The sequence below is a fragment of the Heptranchias perlo genome, chromosome 11 (assembly GCF_035084215.1).
Source record: "Heptranchias perlo isolate sHepPer1 chromosome 11, sHepPer1.hap1, whole genome shotgun sequence".
NCBI classification, from domain to species: Eukaryota; Metazoa; Chordata; class Chondrichthyes; order Hexanchiformes; family Hexanchidae; genus Heptranchias; species Heptranchias perlo.
Window position 1 is genome coordinate 56,485,528 of NC_090335.1, and position 17,315 is coordinate 56,502,842.

The 17,315-nt window shown below is 45.7% G+C and overlaps 1 protein-coding gene across 1 annotated transcript in view; it reads left to right on the forward strand.

Annotated features, from left to right (window-relative positions):
• The first annotated feature begins 300 nt into the window (after positions 1-300).
• The window catches only part of LOC137326842 (target of Nesh-SH3-like), a 75,682-nt gene continuing 58,667 nt past the window's right edge, over positions 301-17,315 (forward strand). Inside the window, exons 1-2 of the mRNA XM_067992223.1 lie at positions 301-334; positions 3,713-3,889. Coding sequence (XP_067848324.1) covers positions 301-334; positions 3,713-3,889 — 211 coding nt within the window. The remainder of the gene's footprint in view (positions 335-3,712; positions 3,890-17,315) is intronic.

The following is a 17,315-nucleotide window of genomic DNA, read 5'->3' on the forward strand; positions in this document are numbered from 1 at the left end:
AACAACTAGAAGGACACGAGCAGCAGGCACATGGGAACAACACCACCTGCACGTTCCCCTCCAAGTCACACACCATCCCGACTTGGAAATATATCGCCGTTCCTTCATCGTCGCTGGGTCAAAATCCTGGAACTCCCTTCCTAACAGCACTGTGGGAGAACCGTCACCACACGGACTGCAGCGGTTCAAGAAGGCGACTCACCACCACCTTCTCAAGGGCAATTAGGGATGGACAATAAATGCTGGCCTCGCCAGCGACGCCCACATCCCATGAACGAATAAAAAATAATAATGGAAAAAATGTCACATTCTCCAACACTTATTGTTCATGCAGGTGAGTTTTGTCTTTAGGCATAAACCAGCTCAGGTGCCTGGTTTTCTTTGGCAGCAGTACAGCTTGGATGTTGGGAAGGACCCTGCCCTGAGCTACAGTGACTCCTCCCAACACCTCGCTCAGCGCTTCGTCATTGCGGATGGCGAGCTGGGGTGGGGGGGTGTTGATCATGGACTTCTTGTTGTCGCGGACTGTGTTGCCTGCCAACTGCATGATCTCAGTACAAAATTTCACTGGAAAAATATAAAATTGAAAACGTTAAGTTCACATCAAAAAGTGCTTCAGAGTCCACCATGAGCCATTCTTGAGCAAAAGAACTTTAAGATTATAACTTCTAGTTTACATGGAGAATAACAAAAATTAGAAGATATTCTATTGTTCCATGCACCTTTCTAATTTTATAGATTGTCAGATATAGAAGATCATATTTTAATACTAGTTCTGAAAGCTGCAAAGGGTAAATGCATTGAAAGAACATTCAAGCCCCGATTTCAACTTGGGGCGGGGATTGTGCGAGAGGGGGCCCAGGCGGATGGCAAACTCCCATGCCTTATCTGTGTAGACCCTGTCTGGCCCCTGCCCAAACCCGTGAAGGAACAAAATCGAAAATCCTGAAACGTGACAAGCACAAAACTACTTTAAATTAGACAGCACTGTAGATGACAATAATTTGACAATGTTAGTTAAACAGCAATAAGAATAAAGGTTGGAAAAATTAAAAAGTCGTACAGTTGTTGATGGCAGTGCATTTTTACAGAAGTTACATTGCCTAATAATAATAATAGCTCAACATTATATATATCCTTTATATACTTGAAAAGGAGAAATTTGCAGGGCTATGGGGAAAGAGCAGAGGATTGGGATTAATTGGATTGCTCTTTCAAAGAGCGGGCACAGACACGATGAACTGAATGGTCTTCTGTGCTGTAGGATTCTGTGATCATGCTCTGGAACTTCATGGTTAAAAAATAAGGCAAGGTACTGGAGGTAGCAGAATAAGATCTCAACATCATGTGTAATTTGTTGAGGTGGTGTTGTGATGAATAAAGTAAAGGCCGAAGGCAGATAACTCAGGGTCAATAAGGCGAAAAGACAAGAAAATGGACATTGGCAGACTAAATGCAGATTAGGTGAGCTCTTTGCTGAACATCTCAGTTTTCTACGCAAACGTAACGCCAAAGTCACTAAGGCTCACTGCTTTAACACCCACCATACGTACTCTGACCTCTCCATCTTTGGCCTGTTACTTTGTTCTAATTAGGTTCAATGCAAGCTTCAGTATCTCATCTTTCTGTGGGCAGCCTGCAGTCCTTTGATCTGAACACTGACTTTCAAATCTTAACCAATTCCCCTCTTTTCTTTAAATGGGTTGCTGGGGATGCTGAGAATGCTGAGTGGCTTTGTCAATGTCGGCTGGGGAAGAGAGTGGGGAGGAAGAGAGTGGGGAGGAAGAGAGTGGGGAGGCAGGTTGACCTTTCCGATGTAGAAACTTGTCAGAACAGAGTTCTGGCAAATGGGTCTACACCCAGGGTGTTGGCCTATTATTCTGTTTTTCAGCACTGGCAGTCCAACTGTGTGTTTCCAACACTTTTCTGTTTTCCCTTCAGACCTCCTGCAACTGGGGCGTTTTTTTCCTCTTTACTCTTTGGATTTTCCCCAATTTTTTTTCTTTTCAGCACTGTTGTTATTTGCATGCCCTTCTGTTCTCTTAATGCACTTCCACTGCCACACAGAGATGATCGTTTACCATCTAAGTTTTCTATCAAGGAGTTTGCAGGCCTATCAACCCATGAACTTCTTCCCTGTTACTGGAGTATCTGTTGTTTCTCTCCCTCTCTTTTCTTCTAACCTTTCTACAATGTTTGCTTACCATTCAGCTCTGACAAAAGGCTACACCCAAAGTGTTAAATTATCTTTTCTCTTTACAGGTGATGAATGATCTGCTGTGTATTTCTGGCATTTTATATTTTTATATTTTAATATTTTATGTTACAAAAAGATGAAAATGTGAGACAAAAAATATGATTTTCCCTATCGAGTCTGCTCGTTCCAACAGATCATTCACAATTTGACCAGCCACAGATTCTTTCTAATTTATTTAATCTCGTGAAGGAAGGCAAAAACTTCAAGTGATCAATCTAGTGCTATTCAACCCTGATTTTTTTTGCATTTTGCAGTAGAAATTCCTATGGCCACAATACTACTTGGAGTCATGTGTTCAACAGAGTATCTGACCGTCAAAATACATATTTATCTCCTTAACCTTCAGAACCTTTCTGTACATAAAATCTGGCTCACTCCTTAAAGGAATAAATCAACCATAACATTAACTCATTTTGATAAATTATTGCAATATCTACAAGCTTGTTTTGTCTGAAGCCTGCGATAATCTGTTGCAAATGAAATACATAACATAGCACCCTAGTTCTCTGAAGACTGTAGTAGCATTTCTGCAGAACAATAAAAAAAGAGAGACAGAACTATTTTACTTTATAAATGAGCTCAGCCCCAATTTAAACTCGGGGGGCAGGGGCAGGTGCTGAGGTGGGCAGCAAACCGTCCTGAGGCTCAGGAGATATTAAGTAGCAGGCCTCATCCGCATGTCCCCCCTCTGCCCAGTCAGTTTCCTGCAGGCAGGAGGTTCTCACTTTGAATCTACTTTGCATTCATTCATATGGAATGAATTCTAGGTCCAAGGATAGCAATTAATATAAAAACCTGATGAAGCGGAAGATGAATCATTTGGAACAGTAGAACCAATTTCCATAACTATTCAATGTTCTGTAAGAAACGTTTTAATTAAATATTTTCTTTTGTTTGCTGTTTTTAATGAATTGCTGAATGAGTGAAAGAATAAGGATGCATTTATTCTGCAACTTTAGCGACTTCCATTTCACAATGATGCAAAGCTTGCAGTATAAATTCTAGACTTGGCTCTCAACCTGACTCCAGAGGGGAGCAGTGCGAGACCCCTGGAGAAGGCAATCTTGCACTGCTAGAGTTTAACAGCACATGAAGAGTGATTCCAGCACATTGTCCACTAGGTTTAAAGAGTCCTTCTGGATTCTTCATAACTTAGCCAAAGCTTAATTAAAGTCTATTGCCGTTTCCAGAGGACCAGGGTACTATGTTATGTATGTTGATTATTGCAGGCTTCAGGCAACATGAGAATAAATATTTCCACTGGAGTAATAGATATGTGCAATCATCTCAAGCTGGTTTATTTATTCCTTTACGGAGTGTGGGTGCTCTTGCCTACATTCATCTTTCCCTCCTCCTAACTCTCCTATAATCCTTCTATCCTCAGTGGGTTAGTTATGTATTTTTTAAAGATTCAACAAACTTTTCATATTTTGTCTCTTTGTGATTTCTCCCCAGTCAAAAGACAAAGCTTAAAAGTGCGGATTACTGCTAAGGATGACAGTATTGTATTGCAGTACCTTAGCTCTAGCCCTGCCATCAAGCTGCAAGGCTACGTTCTTGGATATGGTGGTCGATACTCCAAGCAGAATATCACACTGCCTGACAATGGGGAGCCAATGGAGGTTGATGTTGGTAAGAACTCTACACCATATGTTTCTACTTAAAGCATGGAAAATTAAAACCATAAGTGTAGCAGTACAATGACATTTTACAAAAGAAATGTGTTCTCATCACCTCTCCCATTGTACCATCCCATTTCCCTTTAGATACTTTCTTTTGGCATCTTTCAGACAAAATGTTAAAACATTACTCGGCTTCGTCACTTGATTGATGAGAATAAAGTTACTTGGTGGGAGGCTCATAAATAAAAAGACAAATGATTTCTGTTTCCTTTGTATTTTATATGATGTAAAACACAAATCTTCATAAAGGCGTTGTTTAACAATGTTGAATTTAGAACTTTGATTCAGATTCTTCACTTATTATGATAATCAAAATATTCTCTGCTAAGGAAGTTCCCCTTGATAATTTTATTTTTAATGGCAATTTTTCCTCTATTTAACGTATTTTTCGTGAATACATGCAAGAAAACACTGACATGAAACAAATGCTAAATGTACAGAATTTGCCATAGGATAACCCATCCTACAATGGGGTCTTGTTAAGAGAATATTTTATACTCCTGGGAAAATGTTCTTACAATCAAGTTGCTTTTACAACATGCTTCACATTTTGCAGCTGCATTAACAGAAAATAATAGGTTTAAGGAAACCAGGGGGGTTATATTGGATAACCCCTGAAATGGGGTGGGGATCGCAGTGCATGATTAACCACGCCCGGTCGTTGAGATGCAGGCAGCACGTAACATTCATGCTAGTGTTTTACATGATTGCTGTGAGCAGCCAGGCCTACCTGCGCTGTTGCGTAGCTGCTCACCAGCAGGGGGCCCAGATACTGCATGTGGCTAGCAGCATTTAAAGACAGCCTGCACCTCTGAAAGGGAAGGTGCATTGTGGCTGCAGGAAGTGGTGGAATTCAATTGGGAAGTGACCCTGTGCTGCAATAAGGTGCAGTATGGCGATGATGGGACCTCTGGAATTTTTAATGAGCAATAACTGGGCTGCTCACCGTTTGCAGGACTCTTTTATTTGCAAAATATAAGATACGGGGGTCCTCACGGAGTCTGAACGGAGATCATACATCGCACACGTAAAACACAAATGCAGGTCCCATCCCCATGTTTACAAACTGTTGGGTTATTTTAAAACATTATATAAAGGTTGTGCACTATTAAATCCCATATCCACAAATCTGCACGCCAGACCCCACCAATCTGCGGATCTGAGTTTGTATCGGGCCTGCGAGAGAGCGTGCACCAAGGTTCTCTATGATGCACTAGAGGCTTTGTGCAAGAGGTGAACAGAAGGAGGGGCATCCTATATCCGCAGTTGGGACAAGAGGCCCTCCTGACTACTCTCAATCGTCAGCAAAGTGATGGAAGGTGTCGCGACAGTGCTATCAAGCGGCACTTACTCACCAATAACCTGCTCACCGATGCTCAGTTTGGGTTCCGCCAGGACCACTCGGCTCCAGACCTCATTACAGCTTTGGTCCAAATATGGACAAAAGAGCTGAATTCCAGAGGTGAGGTGAGAGTGACTGCCCTTGACATCAAGGCAGCATTTGACCGAGTGTGGCACCAAGGAGCCCTAGTAAAATTGAAGTCAATGGGAATCAGGGGGGAAACTGGAGTCATACCTAGTACAAAGGAAGATGGTAGTGGTTGTTGGAGGCCAATCATCTCAGCCCCAGGACATTGCTGCAGGAGTTCCTCAGGGCAGTGTCCTAGGCCCAACCATCTTCAGCTGCTTCATCAATGACCTTCCCTCCATCATTAGGTCAGAAATGGGGATGTTCGCTGATGATTGCACAGTGTTCAGTTCCATTCGCAACCCCTCAAATAATGAAGCAGTCCGTGCCCGCATGCAGCAAGACCTGGACAACATCCAGGCTTGGGCTGATAAGTGGCAAGTAACATTCGCACCAGACAAGTGCCAGTCAAAGACCATTTCCAACAAGAAAGAGTCTAATCACCTCCCCTTGACATTCCACAACAGCATTACCATCACCGAATCCCCCACCATCAACATCCTGGGGGTCACCATTGACCAGAAACTTAACTGGACCAGCCATATAAGTACAGTGGCTACAAGAGCAGGTCAGAGGCTGGGTATTCTGCGGCAAGTGACTCACCTCCTGACTCCCCAAAGCCTTTCCACCATCTACAAGGCACAATTCAGGAGTGTGATGGAATACTCTCCACTTGCCTGGATGTGTGCAGCTCCAACAACACTCAAGAAGCTCGACACCACCCAGGACAAGCAGCCTGCTTGATTGGCACTCCATCCACCACCCTAAACACTCACTCCCTTCACCACCGGCGCACTGTGGCTGCAGTGTGTACCATCTACAGGATGCACTGCAGCAACTCGCCAAGGCTTCTTCGACAGCACCTCCCAAACCTGCGACCTCTACCACCTAGAAGGACAAGGGCAGCAGGCACATGGGAACAACACCACCTTCAAGATCCCCTCCAAGTCACTCACCATCCCGACTTGGAAATATATCGCCGTTCCTTCATCGTCGCTGGGTCAAAATCCTGGAACTCCCTTCCTAACAGCACTGTGGGAGAACCTTCACCACACGGACTGCCCCGGTTCAAGAAGGCGGCTCACCACCACCTTCTCGAGGGCAATTAGGGATGGGCAATAAATGCTGGCCTTGCCAGCGATGCCCACATCCCATGAACGAATAAATAAAAAGACATATGCTCCTGAGGGAGTGGGAGGCAGTAGGGGACAAAGTCAATGCCAGGCGCATAGCGCCACGAACATGGATGCAGTCCAGGAAGAAGTTCAATGCTTTGACATGAGTGGTCAAGGTGAGTGAGGTCAACTGTCAAGTGGCATCTCCTACCAACTGCACCACAAGCCACGTCCACTCCTCCATGCACTACACCCCCCATCACCCACCTACCAACAAACTCTTTCGATCAGTATTCAACTCTTCAAATCAGATGCTTCCTCTCACCCTCACACATTATCACTATTAAAAGTCGCACACCCATAACTCAGAGATCACACACACTGGCAGCTATTCAACCATGACAGCCACATCACCTAAACTTCTTGCAGGACACTCACCGACACACATCCCGCTTTCTTGCAGGAGAAGGTGGCGCATAACAGGAGGCAGTGGCTCCATGGAGCATGAACCTGCTGTCGTCTCTCAGGATGACAGCATTCCTGTCCCACCCCTGTCACTCTGCCAGTGCCCTTGCTGTTGCCTGTCAGCTAGCCAGCCCACTCCCTGTCGAGTAGGAGTAGGCCGTTTAGCCCCTAGAGCCTGTTTCGCCATTTAATGAGATCATGTTTGATCTGTGACCTAATTCCATATACTTGTCTTAGCCCCATATCCCTTAATACCTTTGGTTAACAAAAATCTATCAATCTCAGATTTAAAATTAACAATTGAGCTAGCATCAACTGCGTTTGCAGAAGAGCGTTCCAAACTTCTATCACCCTTTGCGTGTAGGAGCATTTCCTAACTTCACTCCGGCAAATTCTTGCTTTAATTTTTAGGCATGATCCCTTTAAATAACGCTGGTGGGGAGTCTTCCATGCTGTTTAAGACCTGTTCAGCTGTGTAAGGTTAAGACAGTACGTTGGCTGAAGCGTAAAGTTCCAAAATCGCATCTGTCCCTTTAAATCAGCATTGCACGCTGATCTACTGCATATTCTCCCTACTTTACATGGTACCAGCATTTGTTGTCTGCGCGTGCGCGAACGCCTTTACCAATATGGTGTCCAGCGCACGTCACGTTAGAAATGTGTATGTGCATTCCGGACGCCATTTTCGGAGTTTAGGAGGCCGTGTAGCGCCTATAAAACGGGCGCTGTGCAGCCCAATTTAGTCCCCCAGATGTTTATAAAAATGTTCTTTACTGCATTTTGTTTTACAAATCCCAGTGAGTCAAGAATTAAACCAAGATGATGAAGTGCTGGATTATCCTTTTGTAAGGACTACACATTTTCATTTAATCCTAATTTAGCAGATGGCTATTGTCAATTTAAGCGTTGAACATTAAAGTCTGAAGGCCATGAATTTCCAGGTTGAGGAGCTACCATTTTCTGTTGATACATATTGGCTCAATACATAATGGTTCATGTTGAAGTAAGCGAAGGAATTCAATGAAGGTATTTTTTCTAAAAGACCTTCCAAGGCCTGCAACATCTTCTCGAGTGATTTGGATCAGTGATCAGCATTTTCTGTTTTTTCCTTGTTAAAAAGGCTTGAGGACCACTATCTTGAATTCTCAAGTAATATAATTAAAATGTTTCTCTAATGATGAAATCAAGTATTTATCAATGATTTAATAATTTAATAAGAATTCCCAAACACAATAAATAGTTAATAAAATACTGCCAACTTAATGGTAGTGTGGCCCACTGGAACACCCATGCAGTGTGCCACAGGGCGAGTTCCCAATCTCAGCTATGCCACAATAGAGAGATAAATAACACAGTTTCCTCATAGAGAGGGGAAAAGTATCAGAAGTTGTTGTTTCTCGTCTGCATCTCCTTCCACTCAGTTTTAGAGCAGCATTGTTGAATGACTGGGAGCAGATCAGCCCTGCGTTCTTAGCCATGGATGGACTGTGATGGATTCCTTGATGGTGATGTAAATCTTAACTGGTAAATATTTGCTGAATTTCCAATATCTTATGCATCTTAATTTCAAACGCATCCTTCAGTTGTGATACTGGCCATGGCTAAGTCCAGCTGCCTGCATGTACAATAATGACAATAACAATCTCAAGGAACTAATTGGAAGGAGTAACCATTATGCCAAGCACTTGCCGATTATTCACCAGAAACACTAAACCCTTCCAACTAGTGTACTGGTATAATTTCGTTAGTTTTCTTTATGGCAGATGCATAAGAAATGCTCAGAAAAATGTTGTCAGTCTGCACTAAGGTAAATGGTAACTTTTATCTATATGTCGCACTGGTCAATTCCAGCAATAGTGTTGTGTAGAGGTGAAAGATTAGTATTGAATGCCAGTTCTGTACTTAGTACAATGTGTTGATGCTCAGGTTTTTTTGTGTCCTTGTAGTATCAATGGCTAAAATTAATAAAAAGTAGAGGAGAAAGAGTAAGAAATATGTTTCGCAGAGAGAATATAGATGATATTTTCTGTAGTTTTTGATAAAGTTTTGTGCTTTAATGCAGTAACTATTTAAAAAGAAATCTCTCCCATCAAATTAACATCAGAACATGCTAAGAATCTTTGTTTTAATGGAATCTGCACATAAATGGAATGGATAATCATTCCCTGCTGAAGGTTTTGATCTTGCAGCTTGTAGTCAGGAATTATTTTTGGAGAACTGAATTACTACAAGTGGCTTACAAGAATTGCTGACTTGCATACATAAAATATGTAAAAACAAAATTCTATAATCATAGAATCATAGAATAATACGGCAGAGATGGAGGCCATTCAGCCCATCGTTTCCATGCCGGCTGAAAAAAGAGCTCTCCAGCTTAATCCCATTTTCCAGCACTTGGTCCGTAGCCCTGTGGGTTACGGCAATTCAAGTGCTCATCCAATTACATTTTAAATGACTTGAGGGTTTCTGCCTCTACCACCCTTTAAGTGAGTTCCAGACCCCCACCACCCTCTGGGTAAAAAATATTCTCCTCAGCACCCCTCTAATCCTACCAATTACTTCAAATCTATGCCCCCTGATCACTGGCCCCTCTGCTAAGGGAAATAGGTCCTCTCTATCCACACTACCAAGTCCCATCATAATTTTATATACCTCAATTAAATCTCCCCTCAGCCTCCTTTATTCCAAAGAAAACAACCCCAACCTATCCAAACTTTTCTCATAGCTAAAATTCTCCAGCCCTAGCAACATCCTCATAAATCTCCTCTGTACCCTCCCTCGTGCAATCACATCTTTACTGTAATGTGGTGACCAGAACTCTATACAACACTCAAGCTGTGGTCCAACTAGTGTTTCATACAGTTCTAGCATAACCTCCCTGCTCTTATATTCTATGCCTCGGCTAATAAAGGAAAGTATCACATATGCCTTTTTAACCACCTTATCTACCTGTCCTGGTACCTTCAGGGATCTGTGGACATGCACTCCAAGGTCCCTTTGTTCCTCTACACCTCTCAGTATCCTCCCATTTATTATGTATCCCTTGCCTTGTTTGTCCTCCCCAAATGCATTACCTCACACTTCTCTGGATTGAATTCCATTTGCCACTTTTCTGCCCACCTGATCAGATATCCATTGATATCTTCCTGCAGTCTACAGGTTTCCTCCTCACTATCAACCAGACGGCCAATTTTTGGATCATCTGCAAACTTCTTGATCAAGCCCCCCACATTCAAGTCCAAATCATTAATATATACCACAAAAAGCAAGGGACCTAGTACTGAGCCTTGCAGAACCCCACTGGAAACAGCCTTCCAGAGATAGAGAGAGAGCGAAATGTGATCCGGTGCTGGAACAGAGAGTGGAGGGCGCTGAACATTGGGGGGGGGGGAGAGGGGAAGATCGGGGGGGGAGAGGGGAAGATCGGGTGTGGGGGGGGGAGAGGGGAAGATCGGGTGTGGGGGGGGGGGAGAGGGGGAGATCGGGGGGGGGGGAAGGAGAGGGGGAGATCAGGGGGGGGAGGAGAGGGGGAGATCGGGGGGGGGAAGGAGAGGGGGAGATCGGGGGGGAAGGAGAGGGGGAGATCGGGGGGGGAGAGGGGGAGATCGGGGGGGGGAGAGGGGGAGATCGGGGGGGGGAGAGGGGGAGATCGGGGTGGGGGGAAGGAGAGGGGGAGATCGGGGGGGAGGAGAGGGGGAGATCGGGGGGGGAGGAGAGGGGGAGTTCGGGGGGAAGGAGAGGGGGAGATCGGGGGGAAGGAGAGGGGGAGATCGGGGGGGGGGGAAGGAGAGGGGGAGATCGGGGGTGGGGAAGGAGAGGGGGAGATCGGGGGGGGGAGGAAAGGGGGAGATCGGGGGGGCGGAGAGGGGGAGATCGGGGGGGCGGAGAGAGGGAGATCGGGGGGGCGGAGGGGGAGATCGGGGGGGGCGGAGAGGGGAAGATTGGGGGGGGGGGGTTTGGAGAGGGACATTGTTGGGGGGAGACGGGGAGATGGGAGAGGGGGACATCGGGGGCTGAGAGGGACCAGGCATGAATCAGAAGCCTTGGGAAAGCCGCCCAGATAAGTTTAAAATCGTTTTAATATCTACTATGTCAGAAATAAAGTACCTTAAGTACCTCAATTCGGTACATTTGGTTCTTTAACTATTAAAGCCGGCGGGACTTCTGCATTCATGAGGCGCGCGCACACAGACACGTCTGTGGGGAACCCAGAAGTTGGCGGATTGGAGCCGGCTTCCTCACCCGCTCGGGATTTCCCCGATTTTTGCAGCCCCCCGCCCCTAACACACCCGCAATTTCCTTTGAAAATCGGGGCCTTGGTGTCTGACATAAGCTTCCTTTTTGTGCCTTATCTTACCCGGCATGCTCCTTGTCATCCAGGGGGCTCTAGATTTGGCAGTGCCACCCTTTTTCTTTGTGGGCACATGTTTACTCGGAACCCCTTGAATCTCCCCCTTGAATGCCTCCCACTGCTCTGACACTGATTTACCTCCAAGTAGCTGTTTCCAGTCCACTTTTGCTAAATTTGCTTAATTTCTAAGACGAAGGGTAATCATGGCAAATGAATCATTAGAGAAAACATAATGCCAGTTATAGCAATTTGCTTGAAGTTGGTAGTCAACTAAGAGCAATGAAAATATGTCTAGATATTTTGAAATTTTATTTTAACTTGGGCCCAGGAATACTTGTAATAATGATTTGAGCCTGGTGAAGTGCAGAGTATGCACTGTATTCGAATTCAGAGTGCCAATGGGCCTTTAGCCAGTCAATTCTCAAGAGAAAAATATATTTTCTGAAATAAATAAAAATGTTCTACAGCTAATACCGCTCTTATTCAACAATAAAACTGTTAGATATATTTTTTAGCTAGATTATTTTTCAATAGTCAAATAATAGTCAAAATATTTCCTGACTTCAAGCTGCAAGATCAAAACCTCCAGCAGGGAATGATTATCCATTCCATCTATGTGCCGATTCCATACAACAGAGATTCTTTTTTGAATATTTCATATGATTTCCAACAGAAATTATGTTTATTTTTCTGTTCACAGTAGTCAAAACGTTGACAGATGGACATTTAAGCCAAATTTGTAAAGTTATTCTCTTTTTCCAGTGCTGGAACAGGGAGTCATGTGAATGCATAGGGTCACACTGGGACATGCATGTAGCAAGTTCATAACAAATAGCAAATCCCTAGCAACCAGTTCTATTAAGGATGTATTAATGGCTTAAGAATTAAAATGTAGGATGAATATTTGAAGTGTAACTTTACATTTATGCCTTATCTTTTGACATTCAAGACTCCCTTGTAAAATGGCAAAATGCCTCCTGTCTGATCTCCTTTTTCTTAAAGCGATAATAATTCTGAATCCAAATCATACAAGTTGAGCAAAAATTTTTAATTCTTTCAGATACCAATGCAAATTGGGCCCGCTAATTCCAAAAGGTATGAATAAATAAGAAATCATAAAAAGCACCAATGATCATATATAATATAATATAATGAATAAGTAGATTAATAAATAGATTGATATGTATTACATTAGAGTGAGACAAAATAAATGTGCAATATACACACTATAACATTTAAATTTTTGCTAAAGAAAAATATACAAACATAAAAGCCCTTCGATGTTTGTCACATGAGTTTTGCATTTTGGTGAAAAGTCTTTTGGTGCTAAATTGGGCTGTTTAGTGTCCATTGTTTCGGCGCTACGTGGCCTCACAGAGTTCCAAGATGGTGTCTTAGATGCACACGCGTGCGCCAGATGCCATTTTGGTAAAGGGTTTAGTGAATGCGCAGAGAACGAACGGCAGCTTCATGTAAAGTAGGGAGAAAGTGCGTACAATCATTGTGCAACCCTGATTTAAAGTGATAGACACCATTTTGGGACTTAACACTCCACTCAACGCACTGTCATAACCATGAACACCTGAACATGTCTTAGTGTGCCTGGAGAACCCCCCACCAGCGCAATTTAAAGGGATCATGCAGGTGTTGCTGGTTAGTTGCTGGATTATTACTTCTGGCTGCTGGTAGAATAGGAAGTGTTTGTTGAAGCTTCCTACATTTACAGAGAGTTGCCATAGTGTATTTGAGAGTGGTTTGGCAGGTACTGCCTTGCGGTTGGGAAATTTACAACCGTGTTTGAACAAGATTCCTGGCAATCATGGGTGGTCTGCTAGGGCTCCCGCTGGGCATAAAACATGGCTGGGAGCATGCAGAGAGGCCCTGCAGAGCAGGTCAAGCTGCGAGGAGAGGGAGGAGGAGGAGGAGGCACTGAGCAGGAGGCCATATCCCTTTAGGACCTTCAGGAAACAATATCCTTACCTCAACATGAGCGAGGATCAGTGCATCCGTTGGCTGCGGTTTACCAAAGAGGTCGTGACGGAGATCTGTCAACTGCTGCAGCACAACTACAGCCTCAGAGCAGGGCAAGGACAGCATTGCCTGTGGCTGTGAAGGTAACTGTGGTGCTGAGTTTCTATGGCTCTGGACTCTTTCAAGTTTTCGCTGGCGATCTGTGCAACATCTCGCAGTTTGCAGTGCACTGCTGCATAAGGGAGGTCACGGAGGCAGTGTACGAAATGCGCAACAGGTTCATCATGTTCCCTCTTGATAGAGAGAAGCAGAATGAGTGAGCACGAGGGTTTGCTCACATTGCAGGCTTCCCCATGGTGTAGGGTGCCATTGACTGCACACATATTGTCATGCGTGCTCCACGTCTCAACTCGGCCATCTTCATGAACCAAAAGGGGTTCCACTTCCTGAATGTGCATCTGGTGTGCGACCACATGCATTATATCATGGAGTTCAATGCCCTCTACCCTGGAAGCAATCACGACGCCTTCATTATGCGGCATTCCAACGTGCCAGCTATCTCTGAACTGGCTTGGCAAGTGAAAGGCTGGCTACTGGGTGACAAGGGGTATCCCCTTATGCGGTGGCACATGACTCCGGTCAGCATGCATGCACACGTGCAGAGCAGGCCTACAACGACAGTCATGCTGCCACACGCAATGTCGTTGAGCACACCATAGGCCTTCTGAAGCAACGCTTCCACTGCCTGGACCGTTCTGGTGGAGCCCTGCAGCACTCCGCTGAGCAGGTGTCAAGATTTGTCGTTGTATGCTGCATGCTGCACAGCCTCGCCATTATGAGGGACCAGCCCTTGCCACTGGTTATCCAGCAAGACCTTGAGCCAGAGGAAAAGGAGGAAGAGGAGGAGCCGGAGGAGGAAGTGGAAGAAGACCCAAGGGGGCAACAAGGAACACAGGCCGTGTTTGCCAGAGCTCTGCATGCTCACCTGATCCGTGAGCGATATCGATAATGTGAACAACAACTCCCCATTCACCAACAGTCCCACAATCCCCACCCGTCCACTCCCTCATGACCATCAAATCGCCCTCCATCTGATTACACATTGCTTTCCCTCAGAAATAAAAACCACCACCAAATGCAAATTCAGTGTTACATTTACAAATTAACAAATGAAATTATGCAAACAAAAGGAGATTATTTACCCTTAGTGCCTGTTGTTCGTGTGCCTTTACCTTTCCTAGTGCTCCGACGAGGTGCTTCCCCAATGGTTGGAGCATGGGTAGTGGAAGGCTGCTGACCTTCAATGGAAGAGCGTGCAGATGGCCTTTGAGGATGACCTTGAGCAGCTCTGGGCCGGGAGGGCCCGGCTTCAGACTGCACCATCTCGGCATGGGCTGCAGCAGTCTGGCCTGGCTGGCTGCTAGGCAACAAGGGCACTGGTGGAGTGGCAGGGGTGAGAGCAGGAATGCTGTCGTCCGGAGAGAGGACAGTGGGTTCGACTACCATGGCGTCACGGCCACTTGCACGGGGTGGCACCTCAGCACTCCTTGTGATCAGCTGGAGAATGGATTGCTGGAGTGCTGTGACGCCCTGGGAGCCTGGTTCCACGGTGGTCCCCAGAGCCACGATAGCAGCAGTCTGAGCTTCCATTGCAGCAGTCTGAGCTTCAACCGAAGCTTGCAGTCCTTCCATCACATCGGTTTGTGCTGCAATGGAAGCCACGACATCGGCCATCAGATGCTGCATCATGGTGGGTTCCTCAGGTGTGCTGATGGAGGTGACCACCCGTTCCATGTGAGAAAGGATGGGCTCCAAGCTCTGCGCAAAGCACTGTGCCAAATTCGAGGTGGATTCCTCCAGGCCCCTTGATATTGTGCGTAGGCTTTCCAGTGCACCAAGCATTTGGTGGTGTACGCCCATCAGCCATGTTCTGTAGCCTGGCCCATCGAAGTCCTCATCTGACTCCTCTGCAGCAGAACCATTGTCTGACCTCGCCATCTGGTGAGCTGGCACCTGTGGTATCCATTCCCCCCGCCCCAGCTCCTGTGCACTTGTGTCCAGTGTCTCACAATGTGCAGATTCCTCCTCTAACTGAATCTCTAAAGGACGCGCAGTGTCAGTCTCCGAGCTGGTGGCTGCGAGTGTCAGATCGAGTGACGGTGCGGCTTCAGTGTCGGCGTCCTCCTCCTCCACCTCGTACGGTGCCAGCTCCAGTTCTTGGATATCTGCAATGACAAAGGGAAACAGGTTGAGATGTGCAGCGTGGAGAGGAGCAAGTAGGACATGCATGCTGACACCATCTGCAGCACGTGAGTCGTAAAAGATTGTGGGATGAGGGAGATGTGGGAAACGAGAAGGAGCATTAGGTACGCAGACACCCCCTTCGCCGGCATCTCCTGCTAGTAGTCACGGCCGCAGCGACGGCCTGCCCAATGAACTGAAGTACCGATCTCCTCCTTGGGGGTGAGGATGTTTTAAGCGTGCCCATCCTCCCTCAGGTCTCTCCTACTGCCGGCTGTTATGCACCATCTTCTCCTGCAAGACAAAGGGAAGTGTGTCGGTGAGTATCCTGCAAGGTGTCTGGGTGATGTGCCTGTCATGGTTGAATAGCTGCCAGTGTGTGTGACCTGTGAGTGGTGGTTGTGTGGCCTGCAAGTGTGGGACTATGTGAGGGTGAGATGCAGCATGCCGAGTGCAGCATTGTGTATGGATGGGCAGCGTTTGTTGGTGGGTGGGTGACAGAAAGGTGATATGCGTGGAGCAGTGGTGCAGTTGGTAGGATGTACCACTTCACACTTGCATTCATTCACCTTGACCACTTGTGTCAAATCATTAAACTTTTTTCGGCACTGCACCCATGTGCGTTGTGCAATGCTCCTAGCATTCACCTCCTAGGCCACAGCCTCCCACTGCCTGTGATGCTGGTATCTGGAGGGTCTCCTGCCACCCAATGCTGCACTTGGCATGCTGCATCTCACCCTCACATAGTCCCACACTTGCAGGTTGGCCCTGCTTTCCTCCACTCCCTCCACCCGGGCCTCCAGTGCATCGTTGGAGAAGTGTGGGGCGCGCTTTCTTGCCGGTCCAGCAATCCTTCCAGCCATCCTACACACCCGCCCCGCCCCCCCCCAGTAGACTGTGCACCTCCCCTTTAAGAGATGCAGGCTGCCCGTGACAAGTGCTGGCCACGCCCCATTTCGGAATTCATGCTAATGATCAGGCAGCACAAAGCTCATGTGTTGCCTGCGCCGGAAACACCGGGTGTGGGTTAATCGCGGATAATATCCGCGCCCGTTTTCGGGGGTAAATCAATTTAACCCCCATAAACTTTTTAGACCATTTTAGTCCTTAATTTTTACCTGGGGTCTTATTAATGGCTATAATCTCAGCAATAGCACTGATATTAAACAAATGCAGAACATTTAACAGCAACTTGCATGACAAGAATGCAATTCTTGTTATCTTTGCAAGTGTAAAAGTGTTCTAATGTTCAGATGTACTTCATGCGTTGTGGTGCTGCAGCTGAAACACTTGTGAGAATTTCCAATGTGCCACCCTCCTTCACAACTCATACCAGTTATTGAGCCAAGAAATGGATCTGACAGTTTAAACTGGAACTGAACCCTAGTGGCAGAGTCAACACATTACTCATTCAGTTAGCCAATTTAAATTGCCAAATCCTGCTAGAATTTATGAGCAAATAATCTTACCACAAATTCACAGTTCCTGTGTAAAGCTTTCCCAATGACTTAATCTCATTTAAGTAACGGAATGGATGTCATTTCGTGTTAGTTTTACACAAGATCCTCAATTCATTAAGCCACAATTCATATACTTAAAATTGTGTGCCAGTGCATGTAGCCTACATAAATAAAGAAGGAATACTCTGAGCAGAGGAAATAGTCATAAAATCATGTACGCATTGATATCACACAACAGTGTATAGAACACAGAACGTTACAAGTATAATTTTTTAGGGTATTTACCATTTTTCTCCTGATCACCC